General features: G+C 36.5%; 1 protein-coding gene across 1 annotated transcript in view; it reads left to right on the top strand.

Moving 5' to 3' along the window:
• Positions 1-1,759: 1,759 nt before the first annotated feature.
• Positions 1,760-18,878, top strand: part of PCDH15 (protocadherin related 15) — a 360,972-nt gene continuing 343,853 nt past the window's right edge. Inside the window, 1 exon segment of the mRNA XM_057415611.1 lies at positions 1,760-1,871. Within this exon segment, the coding sequence (XP_057271594.1) occupies positions 1,781-1,871 (91 nt within the window). The 5' untranslated portion in view covers positions 1,760-1,780.

Raw genomic sequence — 18,878 nt, 5'->3', positions numbered from 1 at the left:
AAGGCTTCTCTTCATCCTTAACCCCCAAATGAGAAATGGAGCAGTATGCATGGTGCAGGATTTTAAATGGGTTTTCTGCTGCTCTTTATTTTTACAGCATTGTTTGAAGTAGTGAATGTTGGTATTAACATCTTCTGGAAGGCAAAAAGTCAAATGTGATCCATGCCTTTGCAAAGAGAAAAAGAGCTCTGCTTGCTGTGTAAGGGAGCCTAATAGATCCTACCCATGTCAGTTGCCCTGGAAGAAGGCTAAATATATACAGTGTTGATCACCTGGGAACTTTACATATTTCTATAAATATGGACCACTCAGTCTGGTTTATTAAATTTCACTGCTTGCTTTCCTCATCTATTTGAAAACAAAACTAAAAGCAAACAGAAAAACTATTTTCCCACCAAAACTTTAGACACGCATTTGTTTTGACCTTTTTTATGGTTGTTTTTAGGGTTTTTTTTTGTTTTGCTTTGGGTTTGTTTATTTGGTTTTTGTTCCTGGGTTGTTTTTGTTTGTTTGTTTTTCTTAGAAGAACATTTTATATCCTGGTTCTATTTGCTTCATATTAACCAAAATGCTTGATTGCTTGAGTTGGAATAAATTTATATCTTAGAGAAATTCTTGGCTTGTCCAGTACTCCAGTACTTGGTGAAACTATCACCTGTTTCTGTTAGTGGAAGCCCTGCTTCCTTGTAGCTTGGATAACTGTTGAGAGTGATCTAAAAGGATGTTTTTTATGCCCTAAGTAGATTTTTTTGTTTTGTTCTGTTTTGTTTTTTTCTGTTAAGGTTGTTAAGTAGGGGGAAATAGTCTATTTGTTTGACTTGGAATGAAATGCAGCAGTTTTGTAGCCATGATAGAAAGTTATAAGCAGAAAGTGGCAGTGAAATCTGAGTCAAGTGCTTTGCTTGGGAAAATTGACAGCTGTTAAACCCTTTTTATACACTAGCTTGTTTTTATAATGCTGAAATTCTCTCTCCATTTCACGCTTCTGTTGCTAGGAAGTTCATTGTATTTATCACAGTGTTTTTAAAAGTGAAGGAATATTTTCATGTAATTCAGTTCTGGGATACAGAAATATGCTGATTCTATGTATTAGAGCCATAAACCAGAGCTTTAGATAACTTTCTAGTATTACTCACTCTAAATAGGCTCTGGAGTTCATCCAGACCTGTCTTGGCCAGTTTATTCCCCTGGCGTGTGGTTGTTTGGTTGGGTTTGTTTTGTACGTGTGGGGTGTGTTTTGTTTGTTTTTTCTCCCTTTGCTGGGCATGAACCAACAGTCTGTCTCATTAAAGAAGACCATTTACAGCATTCACTTATGTTTTTCGGATGGCTGATGTCTTTGAATACTTGGTCCCTCCTGACTTCTGCAGTTGAACACTAGTCTTAATAAGTGGAATTTGTCAGATACTGTCACTTCTCTAAAATGCTTTAAGGCATAAGGCTGAAGCAGGATGGATAACATAAATATTGTATGGAAATTATGGAAATTAGACCTGATGTAAACAAGAAACTTACATTTTCTTTACTTGCAGGCCTATGCATATGTGATTATCAGATTAATGAGTACATGTATATGTATTGATGCCAATGGGATTAACCTAGCTTGTTTTAATAGAAACCATGTTATACTCATAGACTGTATTTATACTCTACATAGCTACAGATATATAGTTATCTGTGAAATAGGTTGTAATCACTCACCTTTCTGTAATTTGGTTGACTAATGTATGTGTCAAATCTTTATTTTTCAGGTCTGCCTTGAGTGAAGTTTGACAAAAAAATGTTACAGCGATTTTATCTCTGGAAATGGTTAGCTGTAGGAATTGCAGTTACTACTACCTTAGCATGTTGCTTGGCCCATAATGATGAAGGTAAGGCTTTTGCTATGGGATGGTTCTGTGATTTCATTTTAATTACTTTGTTCTCTTCCCCCCCTCTTCCCTGCTAATTATTACTTTAAAAAGTAATTTGATACTTACAGGAAAGACAAGTTACAATAAAAATCGATCTGGGTATGTTTCATGATTTTAAGTATCTGCCAATGATTATATTTTACAAAACTGTTGATTTACCAGGCAAGATAAGATCTTAGGCTGTGATTATTCAGTGTTGGACTCTAGCACTAAAATTTATTTCCTCTTGTTCATTGAAAAATACTTTACCTTTATTTGTAAATTGATAGTTACACAACTCAGAACAGGAGTTTAAGAGAGAATTATATACAAGGCTGTATACATGCCTGACCAAAGACTTGAGAAAAGATCCACAATGAGGGTCTTCTAGAGAAACAATACTTCAGAAATCCTGAAACATGGCACCAGTAGCTCATGTTCTTTCTCACAACATCTTTGTTAGGTTTAATGAAGAGATACTAGAAATGTGTTCTGCCAATTATCTATAGTAATAAAAAATTGGGGCTTTTTTGTTTGGTTTTGGTTTTGTGGTTTTTCATTTTGGGTTGGGTTTATTTTTTTTTTTTAATTGCCATCTACCAGTTTGGCTTTTTATTTGCTTCTTATACTGAATGCTTCCAACAATTCTATGAAAACTTCAATAAAACTCACTTGTGACACTAGAAAACAGAGAAGACCTGAAAATTCATATTGTTTTAAAATCAGATGTAAACTTCTGGATGACTTAGCATTATATCTACTCAACATATCCACAACCTTGGAGATGGTGTACAGACAGTATCAGGGTTTTACCAACTTTCTTTTAGTGCCTTAACTTAGCTTCTTGAAATTTCCCATTTTCTGTCTAAGCCAGTGTTTCAGATGAGTTTGAAAGGATCCCTGCCAGCATAGTCACATCATGATATTTCTCCTGGTTTTTGTGGGGTCCCAATTCATAAAATTTTGTGTAGCACAGAACACAAACTTGCAATTATTCTTAATGATAATGTTCTTTTATACATTCTGAAGAGAGGAACCTTACTTTTCAATGAATATAAATTTGATGCATATAGTCAAAAGTATTGTTACTTTACTGGGGGGAAAAAGTTCAGAAATACTGTTGCTTGAGCAATGTGCAGCACCCCAATGCAAACTTGAAGAATGAACTGATGTAGCTAAAAGTACTTCAAATTCTATAATGCTATAATAAGAAAAAATTATACAGAAATTATTTTAGACCAGGGTGGAGTACTGGTTGCTCAACAGATGACACCCAGATAAGGAGGCAATGCTTATATAAATGACTAGTTTGAAATACGTTTCTTGCAGCTAAATATAACACTATTTTCTGAATTTAGATCATTGCAGAGAAATACTTTGGCATGTCTAGGACTAGTAGAGTTGTTTTAATTTGCAATAAATTTTTTAATCTGAAGTGTAGGAAAGATGCAATTCTTCTAGTAATTGCAATTTAAAACAGTGTAGTTATTTCAACAGTAGAACAATCTTGAATACAATCAGGATAAATCAATTGCAGCAGAAATTATAACCTATTTCTTTGCATCTAGCATGCAAATGATCTGTTTTTGTGGTTGTAACTGTGTATAGTTAGTTGCATGCCTCTCTTACTGCATTTTGGTCCATTAGCTCATACTTTCCCTATTTCAGATGTTTTTGCTTGACCTCCTGAGTCATCAAATCTTCTCCAGCCACAGCAATTAATGATGTTACAAAGCAGCCTTAAAAACTTTGTCAAGGACTGCCTTGGAAATGGTCAGGCTGCTTCTTCCTATCCTTTTTACAAAGCTTCTCCAGAATCTCATTTGGCTCAATACCCTTGTCTTGTAGAAATGAGACAATTTATTCATGGCTAGCTGGTAGTGCCTGTGTAGTCTTTAAGTTCAGATAATGTGTTTCCATCACTGATGTTTCTGCTTTCCATCCAAAGGGACATTTAGAGCAGTAGTTCGCCCTTTTGTTTTTTGCTTGCTAAACAGGTTTCTGTATGATATCCTTGCAATGTATGTTCTCTTTCCCCTCATAATCCAGGTAGTCCTGCTATGTCCCTTTTTTAGATAAATTTCTCTCTTTAAAGTGGTTGCTGACATTTATAATTTATGTCCAAGTGATAGCCTGACAGTTCTTTATGATTCTAGCTGTGGTTTGCTGTCTCTTTTGGGGTTATTTTACTCAGTAAAGTGTATTGTGTACATTGGTGGCTGGCAGATGTGCTGTAATGCAATACAGTTCTGTCTTTTTCTATACCATCTGTAACTGATAAGCGTAGGCCTTTAGGGATATTTTTTTAATTACTTTTATTTTTTTCCCCATAGCAATGCTATTGCTAGTGGTGTCTAAGGGACATGGAAAGCAACCTCATATGTGTGCTCAAGTTTTTTTTTCCATTTGTTCCACTAATAAATTTGTGTCCTGATTTTCTTGTTCAGAATTTTCAGTGAGCTGAAATTTCAGGCATATTTCTACTCATTTGTAGAAAACTCTATCACCTTTCAGGACAAATTACCCATCTGAACTAAGTCTCCTTGTCATCCCATTTTAACCAGCTCTTTTCAGATAGTACTTCAGCTTACTCATTTCCTGTGGGAAATTCCATATTGATGGAATGCCGATACTTTGTATCTGTTGTAGTCCTTTGTATCAAAATAATCCTTCCCCCTAATTATGAAATAACAATTCTGTTGTTAGGGAGTTATCCTATTAGTCTCAATGTACTGTTGATGAACCCATCCAGTGTTTTCTTACAATTATTTCTTTGATTATTCCTTTACTCAGTCATATGGTATGCTGGAATAAACGTGGATGGGTAGTGTGTTGGAGGTTTTTTTTTGGTTGTGCTTTTGGTTGGTTTTTATATTTAAAAAAGAAATCTGGACTTACAATTTCTGCCGCCTCTAGTTGGCTCTTTTTCAAGCAGAAATGTTGCACAGAATTTATTTTTTTTTTTTTCCCCAGTAATATTTTAGCTTAAGTAAAACCAGAAATTTCAGTTATAGTCTTGCAATATGTGTGATTAGGTCAGCTACAATCTCTTATTTTTACAGTGCCTCTCTATTAAATTCAGATGCAAACTCATGCATGTGACTAGAAGAAATACTTTAGCAGCAATCTTCTGGTCAATAGGGAATTTTAAAACTGTCTGTGTGCACTCATGTCACACCAATCCAATCCACAAAAAATAATCTTTTGATAATTAACAAATTTAATAGCCTTTAGCATTTAGACTTAGTATATACCTGCTATGAATGACATAGCTGTGAACCAGGGGGTACCAGTAATTTATTCTTTTACTCTTGAAAGAAAGGCAAAAATAAATCTGATCACAGTTAAAAAAAAAACAACAAAAGCAATTCAAAAGCAAACCTGAAGATCCACTAATGACAGTTGCATTAATTCCATTCCAAGAATTTTCAGAAGTATTTAATGGGTTTACAGTGGTCTGTTTAATATAATGTTGTCTGATGGATTTTTTTCCTTTTTTTTTTTTTTTTAAGTAGTCATTTCTGGGGCTTCTTTTAAGCCCTCAAGCTGGCTTGTTTTGCCTCTTTATGCACAAATGAATAAAAGGTCTGAGAAATTTCTTACATTTCACTTGAAGATTTTTAGCAGTAAAACAAGAATGCTGACAAAAATCTGCAATTAATACACTTGGAGATGAGACCATCTTGCTTCTTATGTTGTAATGCAGGTGCAAATTTGGATTGTGTTTTAGGGAGTTCTTGAGGGGCAGGAAGGAAAGGGTTGAGCTTGCAAAAGCTGTATGTTTTTCCCTGCACAATTTGATAGTTGCTGTCACCCATCTCTGTGTCTTCTCAGCTGATTCAGGACTTGTTTATACATATGTAAGAATTGAACAGTGAGACTTGTTTAAGGAAAATACTCACAGTACTGTAATGCACAAGAATCATAGAATGGTTTTATTTGGATACCGTATTACGTAATATCCAAAAATGCCAAAATGCCAGTGCTTGAATTCCATTTCCATTCAGTGTAGAAGCAGTACTTATGTTACAATATATGGAAAAGTAGGAATGATCTATTTTGACTTTTTCTTTTCACTTTTTTTTTTCTTCCTCAAATGCACAGGTAAATTTGGACTGGGCACCAAAGTAGTATGACATTATCTCTAATCTTCTAGTTTCAGACTCATTTCCCTACTTTTGACAAATCTAGACTGTTGAACAAGAGATGTTCCATTGACATCTCCACTGGGGAATATGTATCTGTCACTGATGGCTCAGTGGCTTTTGTATAATTCTAACCTACTAAATGGATCTTTCCTGAGAGTATAGGACTTATTAGCAGGAATGTCTTTTCAGGAAAATTTTGTACTTGGGAAGCTCAAAGGAATACACATTACAGTTGTCATTGCAGTTTAACTTACCATGTAGTTGGATGAAAAAACCCAAATATAATTTCCTTTGATTTAAATAGAAGATATTAGATACTGATTTTTGTCCTTAAGCTAAAGAAGGACCTTGAAGGGTGAATTGGTTTTTTTGGGGGAGTATAGACTTATCTGGGAGAAACTGAGGAAGTCACTGACTTCAGCAGGAATTGGTGGAAAACTGTAATTGCTGGGTATTAAAAATACCTCAGTCATGGTGTATGTATTGAGGTTGTGTTGAACACTAAGCACCTACAGCAAAGCTAGCTGTCTGTGTTGTCCAAGGTAGCAGCTTGCCAGGTAAGCCCAACCATCTGCCTGGCTGTGCTAAGGAATAATCTACTACACCACCCTGCTACTGTTTTTACTACTACTACTGAGGGAAGGTACATGAGGATGGCTGGTTTAAAAGTAGGTAGGCCTCGTTTATATGAACATGAAGATTTTTGGCATCAGTATCAAAAGAATGGAAACACTTAATCCTGACTTCTTTTTGACATTGGAAAAAACCCACAAAAAAGCAACAGCAACAAAACCCAACCACCAGCCCCCCCCGCTCCCCCTCCCCCCCCCCCCCCCCGCCGCACAGCAAAGACCCAAACAAACAGACCCAAACTACTACATGAGCAAATACAGCTTATTTGGTTTATTTTCCATTGTCTCAGTATGCTCAGCTGACAACTGTATGGCTGCTTAACTGCTAGATCTGCAGCAGGAGAGGGTGATACCAAGGCTGGAAGGGCTTAATAGCAGCTTCCAGGTTCAGCATAATGTGAAACTAGCTTCACTGGATTCTTAAACTGGGACTCAGACTAAGCAAGACATGGGGAGCAGGCAGGAAAAAACACATCTCACCAACTTCAGTGCTTAGAAGGTGTTGAACTAATTGAGATGAAGTCCATATGTATTTAGTGCTGTCATCTGAAATGAAATAAAATTAAGGATAATCAGAAGGTTTACTTATCCAAATATTTATTTCACTTCATAAGCATTTAACAGATGTTTGGGAGTTTGGTGGGTTTTGTTGTTTTTTTTCTTTCTTTCATCAGGATGTAAGGAATAGCCATTTAAATTGCCTTTACCCTGAGTGGGAGATTACTTTTTAAATAAGGCATTTCTGTTGAGAAACACAACTTTGCCACCAGGATTGTTCAGGCATAAGCTCCTTCAGCTCTTTTTCCACTGCATGGGGCTTCCTCTATTAGCTACTGTCTTTTATTCAGTCTAGCAGAGTCTTATGCTGCAAAAATTGAATAACCAAAGGGCCTTACAAATCACTTCAAAAGGCTACTTTAAAAATAAAATGCTTTCAGACCTTGATATATTACTGTTGGGCAGGAAATTAACTCAGTAAAATGCATATTTGAATACATGTAGCTCATTTATCATTCCCTGAGCTGTATACTGTACATATCCAGTGAAAGAAGAGAAATGCAAACAGGTGCTTGCCTAAGGGCTGCCTCGGAAAACCTCTGTTCTTCAGAACAGAAGTAATTTGTTTGTTTTATGGAAACTTGCTGCTTTTGGGTGGGAGCTCTGGCACTTGGCTCTGCAGTAAACATAAAGGGCAAGAAAGCTATCCTTGATGTCTTTGTAGTTCAGCCATTAGTTCCTCTAAAGGGTTTAGTTCTTAAAAGTGTAACTGATGGGGTGACTTGAAGTGCCCCTAGCAATGCTTTCAGCCTGCAGATCATCAATTTCCTTTTGGCAGGAGGCAAGTTAAATTTGTGAAATACTGACATCAGAAACAAGGTTGATCTCAGTGAGTGTGCAAATTTTAGCCCTTGATCTCCTGGCAGAAGTGACAGAGTACCGTGTGTGCTCCCTGCCATGGTCCTGGGATGGATGAGGCAAGAAGCCACTTATTGAGATGTGAAAAATTCCAACATCTGTGGAACAGCCAGACTGTGGCATCCAGCTAGGAACAAGACTATTCGAGGAATTTACCTAACAAGTTCTTGCTGGTCAGCCTTATCCTTCAGCAAGTGTGTGTTGGATTGCTTGGGCTATATGTTTGCAAGCATTGATGTTCCCTGAGACTCCATGTCTTGACTGACATGAGACATCCATGGGAAAGCTGTGAATATTGAGCTGGTGCTTTTCCTTCAAGGAACAGGTGACCTTAAGTTGAGATTCATATCTAGGAAGGGAAGGTGTGGTACAGGGAGAGCAGAAACCCTTGTGAAAGCACAATGTCACAGCTTGTGTTCTCTCTGTAACAGTGGCTTGAACTTTGGGACTTTCATAAACAACTCCAATGATACTGGGCTGTGCTCTGAAGAATTAGCAGCAGTTGTGTCTGTGCATTCGTATGTTGGTTTATAGCCACAGTGTGTGCGTATTAAGGAGAGCTAACCCCTGTAGTAGTAATTCTTGTGCCTTTATGGTAATATTTGGAAGAGTCTCCAGTGGAGAGATGTATCTGTAACTTTATTTGATAATTTAGTCTGTTTTGACATAGTATTATAGTAAGGAAGTCAGGTTTTCTAGAATATTGTATCTGTTATGTCCATCTCATGTCCAGATTTCACAGACCAAATTTGGCGCTATCGTTGAAACTAATTCCTTTTAGCCAAGACAAGTGATGCACTGACATAGTGTGAATAAGGCATTGCTTTCTCAGATATGGTGGATTTCTTCCTTAATTCTGGGGGGTTGAGGTAGGTTTTCTGTGTATAGCTAGGTACAGAGGATTATGCTGTAATTGCTCTGTTTATTCTGCATTAAAGGTGTTCAGTCATAAATAATCTAGTTGCAAATGTGTGTATTAATGTAAAGCATGTATACACATGTGCATTTTGCATCTCTTCTAAGTAGCATAAAGACATTAAATGCAGTAACCTTTCCTGCTCAGAGCTTAATTTAGCTCTTCTGACATCTTCCCCTCTCGACTTGTCTTATCTGCTGAGGTCCCCCTTCTCCAAGAACGTGTACATTCTTGATTTCAGTCTAAACAGAATCTACTTGTTGTAGATAGGACAATGCAAATTAAATTCTTCAAAATCCTATTCCAAGCAATTCTTTTTGTAGTTCCATGTGTTCTGACATAGTTCTTCACAAGATAAGCTCCATCTGTACTAATCCAGTAAATCCATCTCAATTACCTGCTGAATTGCTATGACACATACAGCTGGATCAGCAGAATCTGTTTATTTTGGTTTGTTGCAGGTTTCCCTTAAGCATAAACACATTTGCAGATGAGTAGGTCACTAGATCTAGCAGTAAAATAGCTCATACCATTTGACCATATTTCTTTGCTAGGACGCCCTTAATAAGAACCAATGTAAATTTTTATTGTGGCTATTTGTAGAAATAACTTTGGAGGAAACCAGGCTTTGCTCTTCAAAAACAATTTCAGTAACTATACTAGTCCGACTTTCAAAAAGCTTACAGATAAATGCTACAAATGTCAGATTTCAAAATCTGCCCATGTCCCTTAGTGCTATTTTTTTCATATCATGGTCTACCATTTAGTTACATTGCCTATTCAACTTTAATTTGTATTGCAGATATCGAGCTAAATTGTTTATATTCACATATTGCATTTGTAGCAGCAGTTTGGAAACTTAGAATTCCTGGGTGCATCATGGTAATATGGGAGGCTAGTAATTGTTTTTTTTTTCAGTAAGAACTGACTGCAGCAGGCTACTTGTGCCAATAAAGAAGCTTTGAGCTACTTAGGGTTGAGTTTGGTTGTATGTAGCCTGCAAACATAGATGTGTTACAATAAGTTTTCCATTGCATGATTAGTTGGCTTTTGTACCTAAATTATGTCTTAGAAATGTAGTATTCATAGCACAAGTTTTTGTTCTGTTTTGTTTTCCTTTACTGAAGTTTATTTTTAGACCAAATCTTTCTAAAAGTGTTTTCTTAAGATGAAGCAATAGGGTCTAGGGATAGCAGTCTGAGCTGTTAGCAGTCTTCTATACTCTTTGTTGTATCTGCAGGATGTGTGAGGAATGGGATGAGGTATGAATTAGAACACAGAGAAACACCCATTTGTTTCTTCTTTCTTGAGGCTTTCCCTTCTTCCTGCTAGCTTGTGCTCTGGTGCACATTCATTTCCATGCTCAGTCTTCTGTAAATACCTTTTCTGTGCATTATAATAATTTCTCCCTTATCTTTGGAGTTCCCTCTTTGTCGACTGAATTTCATTACTGTCTTCGCAGGCTCCATATTCCCTCTGATCCTATACATTACTGTCTCTCCCCTATCACATTACCTTCCAGACACATCTCATTTTTCCTCTTAGTCCAGCAGTAAAAATTATTTTTTGAATGCTTATATGAGAATGTCACATGTTGATAAATAAACTGTGATAGAAATCATCTCCCTGTTGCTAATATGCTTCAAGTTAATCTATTTTTGATGAGAAGTATCTGTTTAAAACAAGGCACAGGAACTTCAACGGGATCAAAATTTGATTACATTATGATTTAATTTTGGCATAACAAGAATTGATTCATAGCTGTGTCCTTTAGAGCACAGGTTCTGTGCGTTATGAATTGCAGATTTAGTTTTGAAGCATGTCAAATGCCCAGTTTTGCTTCAGTTCAATTAATTGGGAGTGATGCATTCTTAACTGCATCAAGACCAAGCATACGTTTTCTGTTTTATCATGTGGCAAAGACATGATTGAAGAGTGGGTTATTGCAAGCACACTTCAAATTACAATAGTAATAATTATGAAGTTTTAGGTAATTAGTATAGAAAAAGATCAGTAGTACTGTAACTAAGTTGTTCTGATCAAAAAAGTGTGAAATTTTTTTTTCAGAGATCTTGACTTTCTTGATTACTTGGCAAGTGTTGACTTGGAAGGCTTTAAATAGGGATCTGGGTTTTTCAGCACTTCCAGAGGGTCTGAGTTCATGTCCCAGATAGCTTACCTCTGCTGCAGTGTGTGTAGTGGGAGCAGAGTCATGTGTCTCGGCAATAATTGTAAAGAACCAGCTCTCTCAGCTCATTTTAATGCATTCATTTTACAGTAATCATTTTCAGATTACGGGATCGTTACTGTTCAGCTGTTGTCTCGTTAAATATAGTCAGTGGTTTTCTTGAATAAAGCTCATGTTAACTCTGCCAGTTGCTAGGGATTTCTGTGGAGAGCCTGTGATGAGGAAATGACTGGGGTTTTGAACCTAAGCAAAAAACAACCACCAAAAGATCCACAAACCGAACACCCTCCCTTGTCCACAAATGTTACTGTAGCTTTTGAAGTAACTGCAGATTGTAATTCTGCTGGCCTATGTTGTCTGGAGAATAAATGCTTTAAAAATAGTGAGAAAAAAAATCTGTCCTTTATTGCAGTGTATTGAGGCATGACAAGCCTTAAACTGGTGTATAGATGAATAGTTTATATGTGTAGGCTACAGTGAGCATAAACCAAATATTTAAATAATGTCAAATTATCATGATGCACCTAGTTAAGCCCCATTGCAAAATGAACAGCTGAAGAAGTGAAAAAGGAAGTGAGGGAGAGAAGTTGTGTTCTTCAGTTGGACTTGTAGATAAGTGGGATTTCTCTGCCATTAAAGGCTGAGAAGATCTATATCCTAAACCACTGATTTTCACAGAAGGATGGGTGTTACAGTCTGAGTTTGGGTGTGTTTACACACAATACCATTTCATTTTTTTTTCTATGACTTCACTAGTGATAAACATTATCACTTTTCACTTTAGAAACATTTAAATGGGATTTCTATTCAAGGTATTGCAAAGGTCAGGCATTTTCAAACATTCTTCTGCAAAGCAGTGAATAGATTGCTGACCTGGTTTGCTGTTCTTGATCCTGTACCAAAATATCATAGTTTTAGTATCAGATTTTTAAGCTACTGCTTATTTGCCTGCAATATTGATGAAATGTTAAATACCTGATTTTTATTTTTTTTTTTTCTTTATGATAGGTCAAATCCTGCTCTGTGGTATTTTCTGTTGAGAAAACTAAGTTTTCTCTCTTCATTTGCTAGAATGTGCTGTTTGTACTAACTCAGTTTTACTGACAAGAAGGGTTTTCCGTTAGTAGGATCATCTCATTTTGGAACGTCATTGCTTTGAGCAGCTACTTATAATTCTGTTACTGCCGAGTTGTTCTGTGAAATTAAGGATGTGTAATGGGATGGGAGATAAATATTTGACCTGCTGTTTCAGTCTAGCTTGAGACTTATTTTACAGCTTATTCCTAAACAGAGTTGTTTGAGTAGACTTATTTGTTGGGTCCTAAAGAGGAACACATAGTTGTAAGCAGCTAGGGGCCTCCCTAACTTAAAAATTTAATTTGAACCTCCAGATGGCTCAAACAAGGCATCTGTTATTGCCTGATGTTGCATTAGTACTGCTGGAGACTTTTGTTATTTTCTTTGTAATTCATCTGCAAACTGGGCATGTTTCTGGAGAAATAGCTGGGTGGCTTTTATGTTGTTGTTGTTTTGTTTTCCAAGATGGATGACAGCAGATTAAAATTAATTACTCAAAATCCACAGTATGTTTATTTGGCAATAATAGTGATAAACAGTAGGACACCTGACTGTATTTAGGGAGCTCCAAATAAATCTCACTCAGTTTTGGTCTGTTTGGTGAGCAGGCTCACACAGCATCAGCAGTTGTATGATCTCAGTGCTGCACATACCCCCACACTGTCAGCACTCAGTCAGTGCAGAGAGATGAATCCCCTCTAAAATGAAATGGGTCTCACTTCTCAGAAAATGGGGAAGTAATTCTCTGTAGCTTAATGTTCTTTACAATGTCTGTAGAATTTACAACAAGATTTGTACCACTGTTATTACCTGTAATTCCATGGCATCTGATGTTTTATATCAAGGTTTTTAGACATAAAAGGATGAAAACCAGTATCTTCAAGTTTGTATCATGATTTTCTCCACAGCTCAGCATGGTAATTATACTACAAGGTGCGAAATGGCTTTTTGAGCCATAGGTAATAGACTCTTGTTTAGTATGCAAAGTTTCAGATACAGAAGTCAGAAACTTGAGCTCTGTTTCCCTTTGGTGCTTTTTTTCTCTTTTTCTTTTTAGGCCTCTCAAGTTCTCCTTTTCTGTTTTTTACTGCAAAATTAATTGGAGCAAATCTCAGTGCTGTTTTTAGCTTTCTAATAATCTGAGGTTTTTATATAAAATATTTCATGCTAAATATAAAATAAAAGAAGCATTTATCAGTGCAGATGGGGAATTTTCTGGTAAGAGCCTTTAGAGAGAAAATTATGATGTTTTGCTTCTGAGAATCATCTAGATGGTTATTTGAACCCTTTTCCTTGCTTGACTAAAGTACCAGAGTTGCTCAAGGGATTTTCTTTCTGTTATTATTTTTTTTTTTAATATTGTAAATGCCATCTTATTTGGTAAGTATTGTGTTGTACATGAGAGGAGGACATTAGGAAAACATTTGAAGTTTTCTTCATGTGTGTAGGTGCATTCTGTGAGCTGTTCCATTGACCCTTTACTAGTTCTTTTGGGGTTGTGTTATTTTGGATGGGAGTAGAATATAGATAATCTGTATTTGAACATATTTCTGCTATTTTATAACATGCAGCTGTAGCAAATTTTCATAGCCTTAGATTTATTTCAGCAGTAGACATCAATCAAATATGTTGTTTTAAAGTCTTTGTTGATAGAGATTTTGTTTACAGTTTTTTCTTCACTAAACTGTCACATTCAATAAGATATGTTTCTTATGAGACTCTCACAAAGTATGTTTGTCCTGATAGGAAATCTATTCCAGGTCATTTAAATGGGGCATCTGCAATTCCTGCTAAGTGTAGTAATACCGTATGTAAAGAAGATGCTTTCATTTGATAGAGATAGGGTTAGGACCATTAACTTGGAGTTATTTCTATGTTTTCGGTTGGGGGGACACAACAAAAAGAAAATAGATGGAAAAACCTACCATAAAACATGCCTCCTCTTTGCTTATCTGCATAACAACATAGTATCTTCTGTAAAAGTCATGCTGTTTCTATATGTGCAACATGGTGTGGATATGGTTTGGAAATAGCAGAGAGGTTTTTTTCAGAAATGCTGTTGAATAATTTCTGGGTGAACAGATAACCAAGTGGGAACTTGAATTCAGCAAAGAGAACTGAAAAAGTTGCAATGTGTAGCTTTGTGAAGCCCATCTTTCTGGGCATTATTAGTTACGGATTAATACCATAAAGCTAAAGACAAGCCCAAGGATTTGTTTTGTTTTCTGGTGCTGTTAAAAATATGAACTGCTGTGTTAACTGAAACTCTAAAATTCTGGTTATCTTGCAGGGGGGTGGGAGGGAGATAGGAGGAAGGTAGGAGGAGGGAGAAGAGTTGAATGATTTTAAAGTGAAAATTTACCAGTTGTTTAGAAGAAACTGAGGAATACCCTGTCACTGTGTTCACAATGAGACTGAGGATCCTACAGCCACAAAAACATGTCTGCTTTACTTTCACTATACTGTAACTGCTCTGTGAAATCTTTCTGGCAGTATCTCAAAGGTACATCAGTGGTGTCCATTTTTCAAATCTCAAGTGCACAACCTGCAGGAAAGCAATATTATTTTTCATTTAATGAGCTTTACCACATGAGCAATTAAGAAGACATAATTGAATGAAGCTAATCAGGAAGATACAGAAGCTTGCCCCTGGGATGCTGCTCAAGTCAATTGCTCCTCATATCTACAATTTTATCTGTTTAGTTAATAACACCAATGGGTATAGTGGCATGGGCTAGTGGTTTTACAGCTCCAGGGGCTTAGCAGTTTTGTTTTGTCTTCAAGCCTTAGTGTTTTTATTCTGCTAAGGGGGCTGTGATTAACAGATAGTGAGAGTCTCTGCTTGGCTAATAACATTCTGGGTGCTCAAAGAAATGTGATGGACACTACTGTATTTTAAATGTCTCTGAGTTGCTCAGTATACAAACTACAGATAAAGCCAGACCTTTACAAGTGTGTTCTTCACACAGTTCCATATAATCAATGAACCTGTTGTCTGATAATTAAAATAGTTCTGAACGTACTGACAAGGAAAGATAAACTGAGTGAATGGCTTCGGATAAACAACTGTTTTCTTCATTACTCAGAAATAAAACTGTAATGAAACAGAATCTTGAAAAAAAAAATTTTATACTTGAAGACTATGAACAATAATAACTAGAAAATGATACTAAAAATGTCTCCTAGCTGTTCTCAGCTGTTTTCTTGCAGTCCTTGTGGGTAGAACCTTTGTATGATTAAATAGTAGAGGTATGAAAAGAAAATGCCTTATCTGCTTGTTCTTCCACTGTAATCAGTGGTTTGGGTTTTATTTTCAATTGTGCGTCTGGATAATACAAAATTAATCAACCTTTCCACTACAGTCAGCCTGTATGTGGAGCAGAAACTGAGTACTTTTGTGTCAGGTATGCTCTTTATCAGCGCCTGCATGCTAGATAAAAGGAAAAAATAAGGTTGAATGAGATTAGGAGGGGAATCGCATTTGGCACTACTGAACGCTAAGAATGCATTTACTCCCTGCAGAAATACCTGTCCAATTGCTGTCTCATCTGTAGGATTATTTTCAGTGCTATCTCATAGATGGAAACCTTACAGGAAGAATTTGAAAGCTCCTCTGTATCCTTGTATTTCCAGCTATAGAGATGAAGCTGAGTCCAGCTTGGGGGCATCACTTTTGCCCTCCTGCTGCTGACCTTGATGTAGCTGGTAGGTCTAAATTTTTACTATATTTTTTGAATTTAAGGAAAAAACATTCTTTGCCCATCCTTGCTGATGTAAACTCCCCTGAATGTGCACTGGGATTGGACTGACTTAAGAAGTACACCTGCTAATGCTTGTCTTCTCTAGTCAAACACTGAGAAGCGTTTGTGTTTGGAGGAGAAAAGTATGTTCACTGATGGGCAGAACCTGGTTATTTCTTTGGTACTTCTTGTTTTTCATAAGTGCCAGAACACTGTGGAGAACTGTATCTTTACAAGAACAGATGATCAATCTTAATTTCTGCCATTAAGTAGCCTCTTCTTTTTTTGAAATGTTGATAGTCTTTGCAGTAAGAAGTTGAAGTTGAATTTTATGTTAATTTATTTATACTCATTATTAGCACGAGTAGTAGATTTGTTAACTTTTTAAATTACATTTCTTTGCTATTTGGTGTCTTGGGAAACACAAAGGTACCACCACTGTGGTTAGAGGTTTTGGTGGTAATCAGTATGTCCTATGAGGTGTTTATTTTTGAAACTGTTTTCTAAATGAGTAAAAATTGAGAATTAAATATGAGGGTTTGGACTCATATTGCAAGGGATATGAAATGTCTCTTTCAATGCAGCAGAAATGTATCGACCCTCTTCTTGCAATGTATCTGTTGTTTGATGCTAAAGGTTTCAGACAGCAGATGCATTGCACTTGGACTTCAGTTTCCCTAGTGTTATTAAAAAAGCAATAATAATAACAACAACAACAATAACAAAAAAATCACAAAACACAACACACACACACACACACACACACACACACACACCCCTGACAAACAAATCACAAAAAAAAAAAAGTCCTGTCTGAAGTGTATAAGTTTCTGAAAAGTCTTTTAGTGTTTAGAGCTTAGAGAGCCCACACACCAGCACCAACCACTTTGCTTGGCTTTAATTCCATGTTTTGGTGGGGCTTGGCAGATCTAGGGAATCTTTTTCAGCTGAGTGCTAGTGACCACTGTCTGCTGAAGGGTTCTGAACTGAGCAGTTCTTTGTCTCATTTCATACTTCTTTTCTCACGTAGTTTCTTTACAGGGGAGATACCTAAACCCAGTAAGTTTATTTTAATAAAGCTTAAATTGGTTCAAAGACAAGCAAAAGATGTAACTTTGATATTTACCAGACCATTTTTTAGTCAATAGGGCCCAAGCTTTCCAAATACAAGTATAAGGAAATTCTGGCAGGAGTAAAAGCTGATGCCATATAGATATGGCCTTTGCCATAAATTTGTTCTTTTATCTCAGACTGTAGTTTGCTTATTAAATAGATGTTTCATAGAAGGCTTAAGTTACAACTTAATGCTTTTCACCACTGTTTGATTTTTTTTTTTCTAAAATACATTTTGAAGAGAGTACTAACTTTGCATATAAGATTTGTATTCCTGCTCCCATCCTGCCTTGCATTTTTTTCAGACAAATTGTGTTTAGAACTGGGAGATGTTTTGTGAATTTACATGAAAATGTGAATAATAAACTGTGGGACCAGGAAGCCTAAGTACAACACCTATAAGAATGAATATGATTATCATTGTAGATGGGAAGAACTTTAATTATAAAATTAAGATTGTATATTTTTTTGTTCATCGAAATAGGTATCAGAAGTATGCATCTAATCAGAAGAAAAACAATGTATTCAGTTAAAGTCCTTACTGCTTTTATAATTAACTCACAGTTTCAGGACCTTTAGACAGAGGCTAGGTCTATGATGGACAGAAAGCAGTCCATTGGTCCATAATTTAATAAACAGGTGCTTTAAAGAGTGACACTTGCTGTAAAGTCTTATTATTTTACATTTTTCATGGATAAGAAACATGCAAATGGATATGACTCAGGTGGCGTATAAGAGAAAGTACCTTCTATCTGCAACTTTGGAGCCTGCTTTCCACTCACAGCTCTCTACCTTTTCACTGAGGCTGTGGGGGGAACATTTTCTGGATCCTTGGCTAATTAGTTTTTACATCTGTGAATGTGTCAACATCCTCTCTGCAAAATAAATTGACTTTATGAAGCCACAGGAACTTGCTTATAAGTAGTGAGTTCATTGTGTGCTATGTCTTGTATTCTGCTATTACATGTGCTTGGAAATACGATTAAAATCATATTTTTAGTCCTTTGTGGCCTTTCAGAGCTTTTTTTTTTTGGCTGCTGATGTTGGATACAATGTTTTCTACTTGAAATATCTAAACCTTTCTGCTTTCAAAACCAAAGCACGATGTCTGTCTTACTTCAAGAGTGAGTTCAATGGTAATTAAATCATAATTTAGTTAAGACACATTATCAAGTCCTGCAAACATGCAGATGGAGTAGGGAATACTCTAGATATGTGGGCTAGATAACTCAGTGGAAGTCTTGTGACTCTCAGACATGGCAGGTTGTCCTCCTGGATCAGGGTTGCATTTGCCACGGAGAAACAGGGAGAAAATTTGTACTGCACTTTTGTAATTAAGATGTAATTGTGGAAGCCTATTTTGACTGTCTCATTATAGCAATGTTTGAGCAGGTACTCAAGGAGCTGAAAGATTATGTGTCTTCAGGCAAGGAATTGTCTTGCTTCCCTTCATTTCTGTGAAGGGCACAGTGGGGTTTTGCTTTACCAGCAGCAAAGTGACTTCCTCACCTTCTGTCACTGCTGCTTGATGTCTTGATTAAATTACAGGAAGATGTTGATCAACATTGACTTCATTAGAGATGTCATGAGAAACGATATTTATAAGCACAATATGTAAATGCTCACAAAATTGCTAATTAATTACTTGAAACATAAACAATCCTAGAACTGGCAGGTTAATTGGCACAGCCAGTTTTCAGTGGGGGTTGGCGCGGGCTACCGGCTGTATATTTGGCACGTATGGTACCAAGAGGAA

Source organism: Pezoporus wallicus, unplaced genomic scaffold (genome assembly GCF_028554395.1).
Source record: "Pezoporus wallicus isolate ANWC-B61680 ecotype Strahan unplaced genomic scaffold, APGP_CSIRO_Pwel_v1 contig_736, whole genome shotgun sequence".
NCBI lineage: Eukaryota > Metazoa > Chordata > Aves > Psittaciformes > Psittacidae > Pezoporus > Pezoporus wallicus.
The sequence above is the reverse complement of the archived record's forward strand: the minus strand, read 5'-3'. Positions and strand labels throughout refer to the sequence as shown.